The sequence below is a fragment of the Manis javanica genome, chromosome 4 (genome assembly GCF_040802235.1).
Source record: "Manis javanica isolate MJ-LG chromosome 4, MJ_LKY, whole genome shotgun sequence".
NCBI lineage: Eukaryota > Metazoa > Chordata > Mammalia > Pholidota > Manidae > Manis > Manis javanica.
The window spans coordinates 57,591,624-57,609,233 of record NC_133159.1 but is presented as its reverse complement, the minus strand read 5'-3'; the positions used below and the strand labels follow the sequence as shown (position 1 = coordinate 57,609,233).

Genomic DNA, 17,610 nt, shown 5'->3' with positions numbered 1-17,610 from the left:
GAACACTGAAATTTAAATACAATACATTGGAATTACTAGGCCATATGGTATTTCTATTTTTAATTTCTTGGAATGTACCAGGAGAAAACAAAATCACTAATTTGAAAAGATACATGCACCCCTATGTTTACTGTAGCATTATTAACAATAGTAAAGATATGGAAGCAATGTAAGTGTTCATTGGTCAATGAATGGATAAAGAAGATGTGGTGCATATACATAACGGAATAAACTACACCACAAAAAAGAATGAAATTTTGCCATTTGTGACAACATGGATGGACCTAGAGGGCATTATGATAAGTGAAAAAAGTCAGAAAAAGACAAATAACATATGATTTCACTCTTACGTGGAATCTAAAAAATGAAATAAAAAATAAAACAGAAATGGACTCAAACAGAGAAAAAAATGAGTTGCCATGGGGAAGGGAGTAGGGAGGATGAGTAAAAGAGGTGAAGGGGATAAAGAGGTACTAACTTCCTTTTATAAAAGAAATAAGTCACAGGGGATAAAGTACAGCATACAGGGGATATAGTCAATAGTACTGTAACATCTTTCTCTGGTAACGATATGTACCATGGTGAGCATTTTGTAATGTATATAATTGTCAAATCACTATATTGTATACCTGAAACCAATATAATATTGTACATCAACTATACTTCAATAAAAAAGGAAAGAAAAACAATACCATGTACAATCACTCAAAAAACGTGAAATATTTAGGTGTAACTCAAAAAGTTTGTACAGAACTCATATGCTGTAAACTACCCAATGCTGATGAAAGATATCAAAGAAGATTTAAATAAATGAAAAAACATGGTATTTATAGACAGGAGGACTTAACATAGTAATGATGTCAGTACTCTTCCAATTGATTCATAAGTTTAACAAATTCCTATCAAAAATCCTAGCAAGCTTTTTTTTATAGATATAGATAACATTATTCTATAATTTATATTAAAAGACAATGAACCTAGAAGAGCTATAATGATTTGGAAAAGAAAAATAAAGGGGAAGAATCAGCCTATCTTATTTCAAGATTATTATGGTCACAGTAATCAGGACTTTGTGGTACTGGTGGATGGACAGACAAATAGATAAATGGAACAGTTCAGAGAACCCATGATTAGACTCACAACGATATGCAGGAATGATTTTTGGCAAAGATGCAAAAGCAATCCAATGGAGGAAAGATAGCCTTTTCAATAAATGGTACTGGCACAACTGGACGACCATAGGCAAAATAAATGAATCTTGACCTACGCCTCAGACCTTATATAAAAATTGACTTGAAACAGATGATGGATTTAAATGTAAAACACTGGGAGATGAAAAGGCAAGCTACAGAGTTTGAGAAAAGATTGGCAAACCACACACCTGGCAAAGGATAGTTATGTAGAATATATAAAGAGCTCGCAAAACTTAATTGTAAGAAACTAAACAATCCATTTAGAATAATGTTTGAAAGACACAAGGAGACATATCACCACAGAGGATACACAGATAGCAGCTCATAAACCCACAAAAAGATGTTCAATGTGATTAACTGTTAGAGGAATTCAAATGAAAACCACAATATCACTACACATGTATCAGAGTAACTAATATAAACCATAAAATAAAAAAAAACTGATAATGAATGGGAGAAGCTGGATCACTTATACGCTGCTGCTGGAAGTGTGAAACGTTAGAACCATTCTGGAAACATATTTGGCCTTTTCTTAAAAGCTAAGTGTGCTCATACCATATAATCCAGCAATTACATTCCTGGACATTTATGCCAGAGACTTAGGACTTAAATTCACACAAAAACCTGTCCATGAATGCAACTTTCTTCAGAAGAGCCCAAAACTGGAAATTCTCCAGATTTCCTATAATGGATTAATGGTTAAACAGACTGGTATATCCGTGCCATAGAATACTAATCAGCAATAAAAAGGAGGAAACTACTGATACACACAACCTGAATGAATCTCCGGGGAAGTATGCTGCATAATAACAGCCAATCCAAAGGATTACATACTGTAGGATTTCATTTGTATGTGATTTTAATGACAAAATTATAGAAATGGAGTTGTAGAAATGCCAGGAGTTAATTTAAAAAAATAATAGAGGTGGTTGAGATAACACAGTCTTTGGAGATGGATCTAGGTTTTATTCCTTGTTCTGTCACTTTTTAGTTATGCAGTCTTATGCAAGTCGCCTAAGCCCTCTGCTTATCATAGGAATGGTAAATGCTTCATAGAATACTGTGAGGATTAAATACGTTAATGTAATACACTGAACATATTGCTTGGCACATAGTACGTACTCAATAATGGAAATGAGAATGGGAAGTTCTTATCTGCTGTGTAAAGGTTTCACTGTTCTGTGGGCATAGCAATAAATAATCACCAAAAAGAACTAGTTTAAAACCTGCTGTAATTAATCAGTGACAACTTTCTTTAGAAACTGCTCCTGCAAGTCAGCCAGTCAGCAACAGTCTCAACTCAAGTAAGCAAGCTTTCCCAGTTCAAGGTCAATGAATCCCCAAATATCCCAATTTTGGAAATCCACTAATCCTTGAACTCCATGCTTCTCTAAGCTGTTTCATTCAGAGACTGTGCCTTACAAATTATTTATTCAGAAGCAGTGACTTACATTTTGTTTCAGGTATTAAGAAGTGGCCTCTTTTATGGACAATAGCATATACAAATTAAAAAACAACAATTCCACCATAAAAAGGCATGATATTACTTACTTTTCACTAATTTGGCCAATATTTTAGGTTGTGGTGATTCATCTCCACTTTTTCCCACTAGATACCACCATCCCCATCACTGTATATGTTTTCAAGACAAATATCCAGGTGAAGAGTACAGCCTGTGTCCATGACTAAGTAAATCAAAAGATGCTAACTCATGATCTTGGTCTCATTAACAGCCTGCTGTTAGGAACAAAGTTGAATGAAGATTTAGCTTGTCCATAATTAACAGATTTTTATCCAAAATAATAAATGTTATAGTAGCTACCATTAATAAATTAATTAAACATTTATATGACAGGTATGTGATAAGTGTTTCGTCTTATAGTTTTAATTGTCAGGACCATTCTATAAAGTAAATACCACTGTCTTCTCTTCCCAGATGAGGAAATTCAACATCAAAGTTTAATAGACTCAAGGGCCAATTAAAGACAAAGTTAAGGCTCACGCTTCTCCTGCACCCCTGCTTAAGACCAAAAACAATAAAAAAGAAACAAAAAACAAGATCTTAAGAAGAAAAAGTTGAGATGATGTTTTTCTGCAGCTTAGTACACAGTTTTTATTTCTTAGCGTAATCATCATTTTGCAGGGCTTGTCTCAATATACAGGGCAGTTTTATTACTTTCACAAGTGGTTTTTGTGACAGGCCTTAGTTATTTTGTGGAAAATGGAGTCAATATCAAGCAGGGAGAGGTGATAGAAATCTTAGAGATGATATAATCAGGAAGTTGGGTGAGGTAAATAATTGAGAAACAAAATTAGCAAAATGAACTAAATTCAAAGTGATGGAAATATCTGCAGGTAGGTTTCATCATGCTTAGATTTCCTGATTTTATTTTTTCTGAGATTCACAAAGGTAAGTAAGAACTTGTAAATATTTCAGATTAAAGAAAAAGAAGGCTCAGAAGCCAAGAACATTAAGGAATATCTAAAATATTTGATTTGTGTGGGATCAAGAATAAGTTATAGAGGACTTGAAATTTATTTTTAAGTACAGATCAGATGCCAGGGCTTCTTTCTCTCTTCTGAGCATGGAACATAAAAAATAGTGTCAAGTTGTGGCAAAAAGTTCTTGCTAACTGTATATCAAGTATGTTGCTAATATAGAGGGTTATTTACTATTGCAACAAGGCTATGCTATAATCTTTTCTGAAATTTTTGGTTGGGTGGGGTTAGTGGGATACAATAGGTTAGTACTATAACATAGTGGTTAGTCTAGGCTGTAGAGCCAGACTATACTGGGCTTCAGTCCTGTGCTCCTCAATTCCCTGCCCCTAGCTCCTTGTCCCATAAGTTGTGAAGATGGTATGAGAGTATGTATGTTTTACTATATATTGTGGATATTGTTTTATGTTATGACAACCAAACTATTAAGCTTTATTGTTTCCTCTTGTTTGATTTATATTCACATAGGGTAGTTTTGATGCCAGTAATCTTTGTTCCCCCATCTGGGTATTGGAGGACCAACTTGCACAAATACATGGAAGGGAGCTCTAAAGCTTCAGAGAGGAGCAAAAGATGTTCTTTCTCTTGCTCTGAATTTGCTGGCGCAGTGCAGCATTTAGTGGGGGACATTCAAAATATTTGCTGATCTTTAATTTTTTTAGAGTCAAATACCGGAGCTACACTCCAGTGCTCCAAATAACAGATAAAAAGGTGAGGTACTACAGGGTCTTTCCCTTACAATAGTAGCTGGCTGATAGGCAGGCAGCATTTCTGGATTATTGAATCTCTATAAACCTATTCTTCTATGACTAAATGATAACTTATAAAACTGCTTTGGAATTGAAAATTACTGACCAAAATGAAAGAACAGAATATCCATAACAAAAATGATGAAATTAGAGCTACATCTACACTTTTCAATTTACAATTTGTTTTGTGATGACACTGATTTATACATTCCTGAAATAAACTAAAAAAGAAAATGTTAACAAAAACAAAAAAAGTTTGGCTATCCCTTCTTTCACCCTTAAGATTTCCAAGAACCTATAGGTAATGGAGTAAGTCATAAAAATCAAGTGGCAAGAAATGGAATCTTACTATTTTGACATCCTCTGTCAACAATCCTCAATCATCTGCCAGTTGTATTGTTTAGGTCTTCGAATTACATATGCAATCATGGACAGTTTTATTGCATTGGATTAATTTTTCATTTTCTTTTTGTTTTTAGATTTCTTCTATAATGAAGATAGTATAGAAGTAATTGAGTTGTATCAACTCTCTGAAGTAGAATAGTCATTTGTTTTAAGGAACAACTGTCAAGAATTGATGTAATAAGTAGTTTTAATCTGCTACTCTTTCTATTGCTTTAATCTGTGGCGTGTGTTTTGTCTGCCTCTGATTTAATAGCCATTTGATAGATACTCTCTGGGTTTACACCTTTATTAAGGACATAATTTAGAATCAGGCTGGATGAGAACAATCTCCTGACTTTATGGCAGTGATGTCCTTCACTACTGGAGACAGCTGTCTTAATTGCACTGGTATTAGGATATAAAGGGATGTGTTCTGTGAGTTAAAGAATTCATGTTGTATTAAGTAGAAAAATCCAATACAAAAGCAACTATAAAACTAAGCAATTTTTTATTCAGCTGTCATTTTTGCTTTAAATTAGAGAATAATTTCTCCATTCATATTTCCACAACCTCCAATTTGCATTAGTTTTTAAGAACAAACTTAATTATATAAAATAGAAGTAGAGTAGGTTTTAAAAATATGTATGAATTGTATAATACTAAAATCAATTGGTCAAAAATTATCATCCTAGTTTTTCAGAATAACAAATCATAAATACTTGAAATAGATCACTAAGTAGAGGAAATTGTTTCCTTGATTTCTTCAAACCCTCCTAATTCAGCTACTATTACTAAGGACATGAAACTGCCTCTGAAGCATCCCATTTTCATGAAATTTTTGCTTTCTACAGGGCCTGTACTCTTGCTTTGGCAATTAATGCTTGTTTAACAAGCAAGTCTTTATACACATTCAGCCTTCTCTCTTTTATTTCAATAATTTTCAATAACGGGGGAATTGAATTAAATTAGATGATTTCATTATTATTTCTCTAGTATAGCAAAAGTCATGGCTACACTGATTTACTGGAAAAGGTCACATGGCCATCAATATATAAGCTGTGTCTTTAAAGAGCACATTTAATTCATCTGAATAACAGTTGTGTTACTGGTAACATAAAAGGAATACAATGTGACATTTTCAAGATGAGATGTGAACCCTTAGTTGATAATTCCTACAGTTGATTTTTGGATTGTTCTACATACTTAACCATTATTAACAGGTTGTTTTTATCCTGTTTTGTCTAGAGCAATAACCAACAGGTATGCCATCAAGACCACGCTGAGTCTATTCTCATAAAGACAGAAGCATATATTTGTTAGGCAAGGGAAGTTAGTGAATGTCTTAATACAGTCTCAAATTCAAGAATCAGAAATTTCAAAGAGTGTCAATGGGTGTTTGGTGGGTGCCTAACAATGTCATCAATAACTGACTTCTAACCACAAAATTCACATAAGATAGAATTTTCACCTACCTATCTCACCTACTCCTAAACCCCTTCCTAACCTGGAGGGATATTTGTGTCTGATGGTGGATATGTTATCCTCCCAGGCAACTGACTGTTGCTTTAAACTCCTTTTTCAATCTAAGTGTGAAATTAGGAGTGGATACTTACTATTCACAAAAAAATAATCAGTTCCAGATTATGTCTGGATACCAAAACCCCAAGGAAAGTAGAACTATATTATTGTAGATCTAGAGTCATTTTCAAAGACCTACTAGAAATAGACGTTCTTTTTTTATTTGGACACATTTGGTATCTTACCATTTTCCCTTCAAAATTGACCTGAAAAAGGTGGCTTTTAGGTCAGGAGAAAAACTCTGCACATATTTGTGTAAGAAATGTCTCTCTGGGGTAACAGATCGTGCTGAAATCTTTTTCTTTTGATAATTACAAAAATCTATAACTGTATGATGTTGTCAATCTGCCCTTTCACTGATTGACTTCTGGGTTCTTTTGGTCAGAGTTTACTAACAGTGAATGCATTTGGTTTCTCTTTCTTTCTGAAGCTCAGCAGCCTCAGTAGAATATACCATTGTTAGATATCAATGCAGTCTTTATTGCTCAATACAAAGTTGTAAGTGACAATACAATAAGTGGGGGTGACAGGAAGAGGCTGAGGGAGCACAGCAAATCTCAACCTACCAACTAACTCAGAAAGATATTTTTTCCTAATGTTTAGAGAATGTTTGGAGTCAAAATTACTATATAAATGATTCCAATCAGTTTCTGAGTTTCAGTGATGGCCCCAAAGAAAAATTAATTCTGACCAGTAGAAAATTTGTTCCTATCAGAAGAGAATAATGACGCTTGGGAAGGCAACAGAGAAGAGGTAGCCAGGACTGTGCTTGGCCTTACAGTGGTGGAGAAGATGTTCTCATTTGCTTATGGACTGATGGAAGTCAAGGCATTACTCATACTGCTTTGGGAAGAAAAAAATAAAAAGCTTTATTTTTATTTTATCTGATGTATTTCCTCTGTACAGAAGGAGAGTTTAGTGATAGAACTGACAATTGCTCATCATTATTTTGTTTCAATTTTACTTTAAACTAGAACAGTTGCTCTTGATTCTGATGCTGTTAGTGGAAATAAAAACATTTCTATTTCTCTTATCTCTTATATAAATAAGGCTTACCACAGAGATTTTCTTATCTGCTTCCTCCAAGTCTTGAGTTGTTCTCTTATAGCCTCAAGATCTGTTCTACTTTCTGCATCCCTACTTTTGCCACTATTTAAATATTTATCTCTCTTATCTATTTCAGATTCCATTTCTATGTAAATGGGCTACATCCACTAACCCCTTCCTTGCATTGGATGTAAAGGACTCCAACTGCACTACTGACTGGTTTCTGTTAAATTACAAAAGCCAACAATTATAAATTATAGCTACTTTTATTCTGATTCCACATGTACGTATATATACAAAATACTGATAGATAGTATTTGTTTTTAATAGAATAGGTTTAGAGAAAGTTACTTTTCAATGACTGCAATTTAATGGTTTTAGTTTTTGTATATGTAGCATAACAATAAAATGCTTTTAGGTAAATTGCTAAATTTCTAGGGTAAGTTGATTTTTCTTATGTAGTACTTTTTTTTTTTTTGAGAGGGCATCTCTCATATTTATTGATCAAATGGTTGTTAACAACAATAAAATTCTGTATAGGGGACTCAATGCACAATCATTAATCAACCCCAAGCCTAATTCTCAACAGTCTCCAATCTTCTGAAGCATAACGAACAAGTTCTTACATGGTGAACAAATTCTTACTCGTATGTAGTACTTTTAAACACCTACTTCTCATTTAAAAATGATATTGCCTTCTGAAAAGTTCTATAATTAACTGATTTTCATTACCAAGTGGAAAATCAGTACCAGTATAAATCTTATTCAGTTGTGTTAAAACACAGATGATGGCTTGACCATATGGTCAACAGCACACAATTGAAGATTTTCAAATGACACTTTAGATCTTATCTTAGTAAATATGTACTGAAAGAAACAGCATAATTCCATGAACTAAGATATACAGAATTCCAAAATTAAAATAAGGAATGAGTATTCATTCCCAAAAAATTAATTTTAAAAAGTTTTAATACTTCATAGGGTCTGGAAAAGCAAAAATTTCAATTTGGGGGCTATGCAAGAACAGATAAAAATAACATGAAAATGATAAAAAAAAAAACACCACATAATTTCTCTTAAATGTCTTTTAGCTTCTCAATAAGTTCCTGGGCATGCTTCAGAGATCTCAAACATCTGGCAATCCCAAAGCCCTTAATGGCTGAGTTGGCATTGAAGATACGAGAAAGTAACGGGCAAATTCAGCTTCAGGGGCAAGTTTGTGAGCCAAGACTAACTTCCTGCATTTTTATACTTTTCAAATGTGTCCTCCTGATATTGAACCTTGGTACCCATCTTTATTACTCTAACTGCCAAGTCATTGTGCCTAGAGTAACAGACACTTGGCAAGAGAAGAGTCATTGATGCTAAGAGACTTTTGAATGTTTAGCTTACATATAAAGAATTTTCAGATTTAATATCACTAGGATTTTAAAGTCTCTTTGTTACCCTTACCAGAAGAGAAACATTTTAACTTTCATTTGTTTTAATATGCCACTTGAGCCTTTTTTCTATGTAGGGACAAAGGGCAGGCCACCCCAAGACGTGCCACTGTGACATGCAGGCTATTTCAGAGTTGAGAACAATCAAAGCCCAAAAGCCTCCAAAAGAAACTTTGACCTTCCACCTCCCAACTGTGGGAGATAATTATAATGTAAACTAGGTGTGGTAGACAGGGAGGGATGTGGCTAAGTCTGTTAAAATTCCTCTCTGCTCCCTCATTGTTTTTGTGTGGCCCAGCAAACAGTTGTTTATCAAATATGTACTCTGTTCATATTCCTGTGAATTCCTTCCCTTTTCCTCTGAAGTCTCAGACCCCTGCCCGCTTCTCCTTGGCTCAGGGTGACCTGTATACCTCACTGTTTCTGACTGTCTTTGAAACCCATGTCTGTGGCTTCCCCACATGTATGTAATTAAACTTTGTCTTTTTTCTACTGTTAATCTGTCTCATGTCAATTTGATTCTTAGACCAGCTAGAAGAACCTCGAGGAGTAGAGGAAATCTCTTCCTCCCCAACAGGTAGGATATTTTTCTGCTCCAACATTGTAACATAGTCTTACAGGCAACTGTCTTAGAATTTTAGAATCTCTTCCAGGCATCTCTCCAGGGATAGTCAACCTGTTTAAGACTCTCAATAGTTTAAAAGAACTTGTTGTCTCAGAGTTAGTTAAAAACAGCTTTGTCATTTCTATGGAGGAATCTACCAAATCAGAGTATAAAGTCAGACTTTAAAATGAAAATTTTTTCCATTTATATTTCACACTTTGACCTTCACACTATATCTGTTGGATGTAGGAGAGTGATCTAAAATATGTAGTCACCTGTGAGATCCTGGCAAGCAACCTAACCTAAACTCCAAGTCTCTGTTGGGAAAGTCTAAACTCAGTTCCTTCTTTCATAAAGTGGATGAAAGTAATAGTGCTTACCTCATATGTTTGGTGTGAGGGTTAGATGAAGAAATAGATGAAAACACTTAGCTCATGCCTGATACAAAGTAATATTTGTATGGTTGGTACACAATGGTTCTCATGGGGACAGTGGCATAATTTAATAGACTGCAACAGTGAAAGCAGTGATGTGAGGATTCTAAAATCCGAATCTTCTGGAACCACTGTTTTCAGCTATTGCAAAAGTTTTTAATAGCACTTCCTCAAGTGCTCATGTGGTACTGCTTGGAATTTGTGGTGATTTACATAGCTGTGACACGTTCTTTTAGCAATGATGCCTAAACTTTTTGAATTAATGGACCTTAGAATTTGAGATTTTGGAGACTGATATAGCAAGAGAGAATTAGAAACGACATCCTACTATTTCACCATTAAAAAAAAAAGTCAGTTCAATCCTACCTTTTGCCACTCAGAAACTTAAAACAAAACACCAAGTCAGAATTTAACAACCTCAACATTTTCCCATGGATGAACCATTCTCAGATACTTAGGACAGTGACAAGTAGATACAGGAACAAAATTCTTTCTGGTAGATGAACACTTTTTGTCTAATTTATGTTTCTAAATCTCTGGATCCACAACTTGAAGGGTACCCATGTTTGTTCTCTAATAGTGCCTGGAGTACTAACAGGCAGAGCCATGAGTATTACCAATATTAGCTTAACCAAAGAGCTATGATAGAAGAGAGAGAATCAAAAGTTCAATCAAAGGCTTTCTAAAATGGATTTCCCATTGAGGCTCTGCATCATCTCAGTAGTTTCTGGTCATGGTAGTGACACAGTTCCAGTACTACACAGTAGTAGGCTGACAGCAGGAGCTTTATAGTGGCATCTCTAGGCAAAGAGGTAAGATATTTAAAAACTCTTCTGCAGAGATGTTGAGAAATAGACTCAGATGGGGAACTGGCTAATACTTTACCACTAATTCTCCTTTGATTCCCCACTCTATTTGTAATTCAGTTTCTAATTTCCCACTCTCAACTTGCCTAGCCTAATGACTACTCACTTCATGATAATTGCAAAATTAACATTGACTTTAAAAAACATTCATTGTGCATGAAATATAAATCGAGTAATAGAACAATTTTCACTCCTATTTTGGTAAATCCTGAGGCCCAGGCTAATAATCTCATCACCATTTTTCATGTCTTTAGGTTGATTCTCACTGAGTATTAACTTGATATATTCAATTACTACATAAGAAAAACTAAATTTGAATATTTAAGGTATCCTTTACTCCTCTAGTCTGTTAGGTATTAGGTAGGCATGTCTATTTATGGGTTCTAAAATCTCAGGTTTTAGGCAAAAGTGTTATGACATGGGTAGTCAGAAAATGCTTGTCATAATAGTAGGAAGAAGGTACATGAAAGATGATAACATTTTAAAGACATATTAAATGTGTAAAATGTTATGTAAAATGTTAATGTAAAATGTTAATGAAGTTTTCAGATAGATTAAACAATTATTTTAGTCTTTAGTAAGATGAACTAGTCTACAAATGCTTAATCAATACAGAATTGCATGGGGTTTTTAAAGCAAGTTGAGAAGCAAATGATCATCATGATTTGAATTATGGGATTAAACATAATATTATGGACTTTGAAAATAGGTTCCGGGAAAAATGGATGTATGAATGGATAATGTAAACACTTGTTAGTTCCGTTTAGAGCAGCAAATGAATAAGGCTTTTCCATTCATGAGAAAATTATAATAGCCCTTTGCAACCGTGTAAGTGAATATGATTCTCCTCTCTGGTCAGGCAACCTGCCCTTGGCTCTGATAGGTGCTCCTTCCGTTTCCTGCTGCCATACTCATCCTCTCCTCTTTCCCCATAAAGAAGCAGATTTCCCTCCTTTCCTGTTTGAATTTCCAGTGTCCTCTTCACCTGTGCTTCTTGTCAACCTTTAAATTTTATCACATGCTTGCCATCTTAAATATTCCATCTGTCTTCCTTATATCCCCGTCTAGGTCTATCATAATTCTCTCTCTCTTTTCAATAGGAAACTCCCTTCTTGACTTTCCTAGGTTTCAGTCTCTATTTATTCCTTAATGTAGGTTTTATGGTTCCCACCCCATCAATTAAGTAAATTGTTTCTGTCACAACCACCAATGACCTCTTTGTTGCTCGATCGAAGGAGCCTTTAGTCATACTTGCCTTGCTTGATGTTTTTTGGCACCATGTGACACTGCTGACAATTCCCTTCTTAAGACATTTTTTGTTTTTTCCTATTAATTTCCAAGGTGGCATTTTTTTTCCTCGATTTTCTTTGCACAGTTTTTTAGTGGTCCCTGGAGTGGAGAGCCCCATCTATTCTACCACAGCTGGTTAGTTGAAGCCAATCATATTCACTGCTTTGGATCATTTGAGATGTAATCAGAGGTTTGTTGCGGGATTTAGGGAAGGAAGGTTTTGCTCTTGAGAGACTACTGGAAACTTGGTGTTTTTCTCGCGATGAAGTTGGAAGAGGAAGCTTGCATCTCCAATTGTCATTGGTAGCCATCTTATAATCATAAGAGGAACCAATTTTAGTATAAAGTCAACAGTATGAATAGAAGAGTGGGAGGGAAAAAAATTCTAAGTATTTAAAATGATATAACGAAGGCTAAATCTGAGGATTATCCTAGATCCTGGCTACTTCTTATGATAGCTAAATATTTCCTTAATGCTCATGGCTGTTTCACTTGAATTTCCTATAACTTGCAGTAGAATGAATCCTATTAATAAAATATTTGGCTATTCCTTTTCTGTTCTTCTTCCTAAGAACATCTCCTAAATGTGTTCCATGAGTTCTGTGGTATCTACCTGTCTCACTCACTGCTCAATTATGATGTATGTTTTCATGATTGCTAAGTTTTTAGCTCCAGCTAGGATTTCTCTCACAGACCTGTATCCCATCTTCACAATGCTAATCACACTATATTATATTTATCTGCAGAACTGTTGCCCTGTAGACAGATTAATAACATGTGTAACACCTGAAAATCAGAGTATTAACAATTATGTTGGGTAAAAGAATTGGATATTTAATGTATTTTTTTAAAAAGCACTGAAGTACTCATCAAGGGGAAATCATCACCTAGATTACTAATAAAGTATGTGATTATGTAGTGTGATGTATTATAAAGCACAATTATAAAATGAACACCCATTAGCTTAAGAACTAGATTCATAATTCAACTAAAGAAATAGAACAGTACCAATAATAATACTAGCTTCTTCCCTGATTCTACTCCCAGTCTCCATTTCAGAGATAGATAAAATTTTATGTTAACCATTCCCTCTTCAAAATAGTTTTCTCACTCATGTACTTATGTTTAGGCAATATATTTTCAGTTTTGATTGATTTTCAGATCTTTAAGTATATTATTTTTAATTTTTAATATGTGCTATCTTCTGAAATTTGGTGTTCACTCAAATTATATTTTAAAATTTGTATGCATCTCACAATTTCAGTTCATTAATTTTCATTGCTGTAAAATATGCCTTTGTGTGAATAAGATGATTTATTTACACACCTTTCTAAGGGTAGACATTTGTTTTTTTTCCAGTTTTCTACTATTGTAAACATTGCAAGTATCTTGAATAACATGTACAGTTTTTCCAGACTAATACCTTAGGAGGGTAATTGTTGCAATGTAGGGTATATGCATGTTCAGCTCTATTAGAGAATTGGAAACCAAAGTATGCCTTTTATTCCAACAAGAAGTACAAAAGAGTTACAATGACTCATATTTGCAAACGACTTACATTTTTCAGATTTCTTAATTTTTACATGTCTGGTAGGTATAAAAAGCATCTTTTTTTGTATTTCCCTGATTGACAAAGAAGATTTAGTTTTAAAAAAATGTTTATTTACTTTTCTGATTTTCTTGTATTTTCTTTTGTATTTTTTTGTATTTGCTATATGTGTTTCCTTATTAATTTGTAAGAGTTAAAAAAATATATTCTCAGTACCAATCCCTGTCCCTCATATACATTGCCATTATCTTCTCCCAAGTTGTGGCTTTCCTTTTACTTCCTTTATGATGACTTAACATGTAGTATTATAAAAACCTACTTATCATTCAGCCTACCTCATGAGGCTAAGAGTCTGAAGTAAGATTCCATATCTTATTCACTTTTGTTCTCCAGATCTAGGAAGTGCTCAACACATAGTAGAACTCCCTGGCATGTACAGTTACTCACTGTTTATTGAATGAATTGCTTTGACTTTAGAAATGGTGAATCAATCTTTCTGTAGTCAAATTTAATTTTACACAAATTGGCTACCCAGTACTGCTGAAGCCAAGTGAGTCAGAATATACATCACACACCTTCTTGTACTTGCACTTCAAAGACGGGTGCCAGGCACTAGTAAGAGGTGATAGTATCTGCAGAGAGGTGGCAAAATGTTGCTTATAAAAATTCATTACCAACTCTGAACATTTGGCAATGTTCATTTTTCATTCTTTTCAATTCACTATAGTTTACCAAACTCCCTATAGTGGGATAATAGTCTAAATTTATCGCAAAGTTAGAAATAATGTTAAGACACAAAATATGAATTACATATCACAACGGAAGTGCAAGATTTATGGTTTGTGTCATTAATTTGAAATTGGTTACCTTTTTAGTAATGGTGTCCGGAGGTACATCCCGCCTCCCAAGAGGATAAGGATTCCATTGGCCACTAGGAGATACATCTTCTTGTCCATTGTCTAAAATGTTGCTTTGCTGGGACGGGGTCTATTGCAAAAATGGTATGGCACTCTTTAGTGATGTAACAGAAGTTTATCATAGTTTTCTGAAAAGCGTCCCTACTGATTATGGTAAAATTAATTTTAATTGCAGAAAAACATATATCCTGAACTAAAAGTATTATTATACACTATTTACTCAGAAGAGTTCTAAATTGACAACTTTTTGGAAGCAATAAGAAATTATCTGAAAATAACCATTTTAGAGTTATTTGCTGAATTTTAAAGAAAAGTTTAGATTATTTACAATACCTGAATAAAAATAATCAATAAAGTGAACCCATTGTTAAAAACCACAACATTTAAAACGTGCTTAATTTGTTTCTTTAGTGTGATCTTACCATTTAGATTTGAAACCATACAATACATAGTATACAATTTCCAATATTCCAAACCATAACCTGAAACAAATTTTATAAAGCTGCATTAATTCTGGGAGAATATATTTTGCACTAATCCAAAAATAGTGTTAACCCTAGCATAGTGCAAGATTTAATGTCACTATGACATCATCTACAGATAATTTTGAGGGAAAGAGTAAAGCAACATAAAAAATATTGTGCTATCAGAATTACAGGGTAAATAAATCATGACTGCTTTAATTCTAAATTTATTTGTATAGATCACTTATGCATTAAAATTTAAACTTGTCATATATATTTTACTTTTGGCTGACTTACTGCATATTATTTGAAACCAGTAATAGCACCGCTGTCTCTATTAACAGAATATTAACTATTTTGTGTGGTGGTTGGGGTTGGGGGTGGGGCTCCAGAGTCTGGCCTGAGTAATAAATAGCAAGAAATCACACCCCCTCAGAAAGATGGCCTCTGGTGGAGGGATATAGTAGTGGGGTATTTTTCCTGTGGAAGATTTACTTTTGGCAAAGGGTTTCTCCCCCTCTGACCTACTGGATACACAGGTACTTGGGAAATTCTTCTGTGGGTGAGTTATTATAATTAGTGTTTCTTATTCCATTTTCTGCACAGGTTTTTAAGGCTCCCTCTGCATAAGTAAAGCCTGGTTAAAAGTCTGTGTGCAACTCTGTGGCAGGAATTGTCCGCCAACCCTAGAAAGGATGAACTGGGTCATTCTCTTCACAAGGGGCACAGATGGGCTGCTTGCCTGGCCTCTTCTGGTTCTATGGGATGGTCCTACTTATCCTCCCTTAAAAAACAAATGATGTAACCACCCTATTTGTATTTTGACTGCATGCATTTTTAAAAAGGATTGCTTATAAAAAAGGCTTTATTGTTACATTAGATGAAATTTTCCTAAGGTCTAATGGAAGGTAAGCAGGTAACTCAATTTTCTTTCGTATTTTGGCCATGTGAATTCTTTGCCTATTCATAAATCTACTAGAAATTGTGAAAAGAAGAGAAAAGAAACAATTGAAACTCCTGGTTTAGTTAGGAATGAACTTACTGGTGTTTGAAAAATCAAATGTAGATAGTACATTTAAGGTACACATTACTTGAAATAATCAGATAGCTATGCAATTCTTGCTGCCAATTTTCAAGCATTAGTTTTCTAGTCTTCCCTTTTCCAAAATAATATATATGCATATGCCACATGCAGTTTTTCTAGATATAAAAATTAATATCTGCATATTAAAATCAAGCACTTAAAATTATGTAGGGAAGGTACTAGGGGCCAGTATAGTTTTTTGTTTTTGTTTTTACTTTCTTAGTACCCATTTCGTTTCTGGCTTCATTTTTTTCACAGTGAAGTGGGATAATAAATATGTCCAACTGGGCAGGTATGTATAAAACAGATTTTTTGAGAAGTGACCAGAGCTCAACACAAGTATCCCATTTTTTCACCATATAATTTCCATCGCCATCTCTGTTTCTTCCACTAAACTTACTTCAACTGCCCAGACATGACTCCCAGTCACAAAGAGTAACTGAAAATTGCAGAAAATTTTTTGGCTCAAAAAGGCTAAAATTAGTCAGTCAGAATCCTAATATCATGACACAATAGACTTTTTCACCCATTTAGAAAATAAACTCTCTTTTTAAAATGGGAATTAACAACTGCACTAATTCCTTTATGTTACAGGGGCCAAAGAGAACAGAAACATGCAGACACATGAAAAAATATTTTCACCAGACAGCAAAATTAAAGGAATTTCCTGAAAGCCATTTCCTTTATTAATTTAAGAACGATCTAGTCTTTTAGTTTTTCTTAAGTGAGACATCATAGGGGTAACTTAAATTTGTAGAAATAGAAGGACAATGAACAATTGATTAATATTTGTGGAAGGGGAGAACCCAAAAGAGAATTATGTAGTGGGTTCACATCTTTCCCAAAAGGAGTACAGCTATGTACAAAAAATTGTACTTTTGATAAAGTGCTACTTTACTGTATATAAATGCAGTTGCTTCATTGTTAAAATTCTAGAAAAGGTTAAAAAGAGCTGAACTGAAAAATGTAAAAATGTAATGAAGTTTTCACTGTTGAAATTTATCTAAAAAAAAGTAACCAAATTGATACTCAGTTATTTATTCAATTATTTCTAGTATTGCATTCTGGATATTTTCTTTAGAGGAGAAGAATGAGTCTTCTTTTCCTCACTATATATAACCGATTAAATATAAAAGATACGAAAAATCATCACAATGCACCATTTCCGCAGCTTCTAAATTCTGTATATCTTTATCAAAATAATAGAGAAAATGGTTAGTGTGATTTAGTGAAAAATCAGAAATTATCTTTGTTAAGAAATTCATTAATGCTATGAGAAGTTTTGTTGAACAGATGTAGTACCAAAGATGGGTGTGGACATTGGCAGATTTAACATTTATGCTTTTGACTACTGTGAATGATCACCAGTGTCTGTTGGAAGAATTTAAAATTTTGCTGAGACATAAATGTGCATGAATATGTGTGTGTGTCTCTCCCTATGTACATATATGCCTGTATATGACTATGTGCGTGCATGGTGTGTCCATGTGTACATATATGTGGATGTACAGGA

At 34.0% G+C, this 17,610-nt stretch overlaps 1 protein-coding gene across 5 annotated transcripts in view; it reads right to left on the bottom strand.

The window, feature by feature from the left end:
- LRRC7 (leucine rich repeat containing 7) overlaps positions 1-17,610 on the bottom strand; it is a 488,385-nt gene that overhangs the window by 75,677 nt on the left and 395,098 nt on the right. For 4 of the 5 annotated variants that reach the window (XM_037024309.2, XM_073234117.1, XM_073234116.1 and 1 more), the window contains one exon: positions 14,500-14,619. The exons of the other annotated variant lie outside the window; for it this stretch is intronic. In XM_037024309.2, the coding sequence (XP_036880204.1) occupies positions 14,500-14,619 (120 nt within the window). The remainder of the gene's footprint in view (positions 1-14,499; positions 14,620-17,610) is intronic. 5 annotated transcript variants of the gene reach the window in all.